Consider the following 1,074-nt stretch of genomic DNA (forward strand, 5'->3'; position numbering starts at 1 on the left):
TGCCATTGGACAAGACCCTATGGTTGCTCAAGAAGCTGGAAAGTTTGCAACTTGGCTCATACCTGCGCTCTTTGGTTATGCTACTTTGCAGCCGCTTGTTAGATTTTTCCAAGCACAGAGTCTGATTTTGCCGTTGATTATGAGTTCAATTTCTTCTGTCTGTGTTCACGTTGTCCTTTGCTGGAGTTTGGTCTTTAAGTTTGGGCTTGGGAGCCTCGGTGCAGCTATTGCTATAGGTGTTTCTTACTGGTTAAACGTGACCGTTCTTGGATTGTACATGAAGTTTTCTTCCAGCTGTAGCAAGAGCCGTGCACCCATCTCCATGAGTTTGTTTGAAGGAATGGGAGAGTTTTTTCGGTTTGGAATCCCATCTGCCTCTATGATGTGGTAATATAAAACTTCTCTTCATGCCTCTTTTGGTTGGTTTGGTTACAGAGTTACTGAAAGTTGAGTCTTGACTTGAGAATCTTTGTCTCTTCTTTTGGTGTTGAACTAGCCTCGAGTGGTGGTCATTCGAGTTTTTAGTCCTGCTTTCAGGAATTCTACCAAATCCGAAGCTAGAAACCTCAGTTCTCTCAGTGTGGTATGTTTTTATTATATCCTAATGACTTTGTTTTGGAATGGATCGTTATCATACATACAACTCAGTTGTTGTTGNCACGGTTGCAAAATGTGGTCAAGTTTTTTTGTTCTTTTGTGTGTATATACTATGTTTTATGAGTGTAATCCTAAATACAAAAATAATGAAATATACAAAAACATCAGACTCTGGCTGTCGGTGTAATTAATAAGATCTCACCATTCGTTGGGAGATGCTATGTCCTTATAATTAATGTTCCCTTTTGTGTGTATATACCCATAAAACATCAGACTCTGGCACATATTCTATTGCTATTCTTCCTAGGACTGGCTATCCCTCCCGTCAAATGGTAAGACGCGTAGCCTTAGAAACAAAGGCTGTTTCTTACGTTTTCGAAGGATGCAATCTAAAAGGCCGGTGAATGTCATGTGCAATTAAAAGAGGTTTTAACACCGAACTGTCTCGCTGGATGAGATTTTTTTTTTTTTTTTTTG

General features: G+C 39.6%; 1 protein-coding gene across 1 annotated transcript in view; it reads left to right on the forward strand.

Annotated features, from left to right (window-relative positions):
• Window positions 7-1,074, forward strand: part of LOC104769906 (protein DETOXIFICATION 14) — an 11,828-nt gene continuing 10,760 nt past the window's right edge. Inside the window, exon 1 of the mRNA XM_010494226.2 lies at window positions 7-74. Coding sequence (XP_010492528.1) covers window positions 20-74 — 55 coding nt within the window. The 5' untranslated portion in view covers window positions 7-19. The remainder of the gene's footprint in view (window positions 75-1,074) is intronic.

Source organism: Camelina sativa, chromosome 20, assembly GCF_000633955.1.
Source record: "Camelina sativa cultivar DH55 chromosome 20, Cs, whole genome shotgun sequence".
In the NCBI taxonomy this organism is placed as follows: domain Eukaryota; kingdom Viridiplantae; phylum Streptophyta; class Magnoliopsida; order Brassicales; family Brassicaceae; genus Camelina; species Camelina sativa.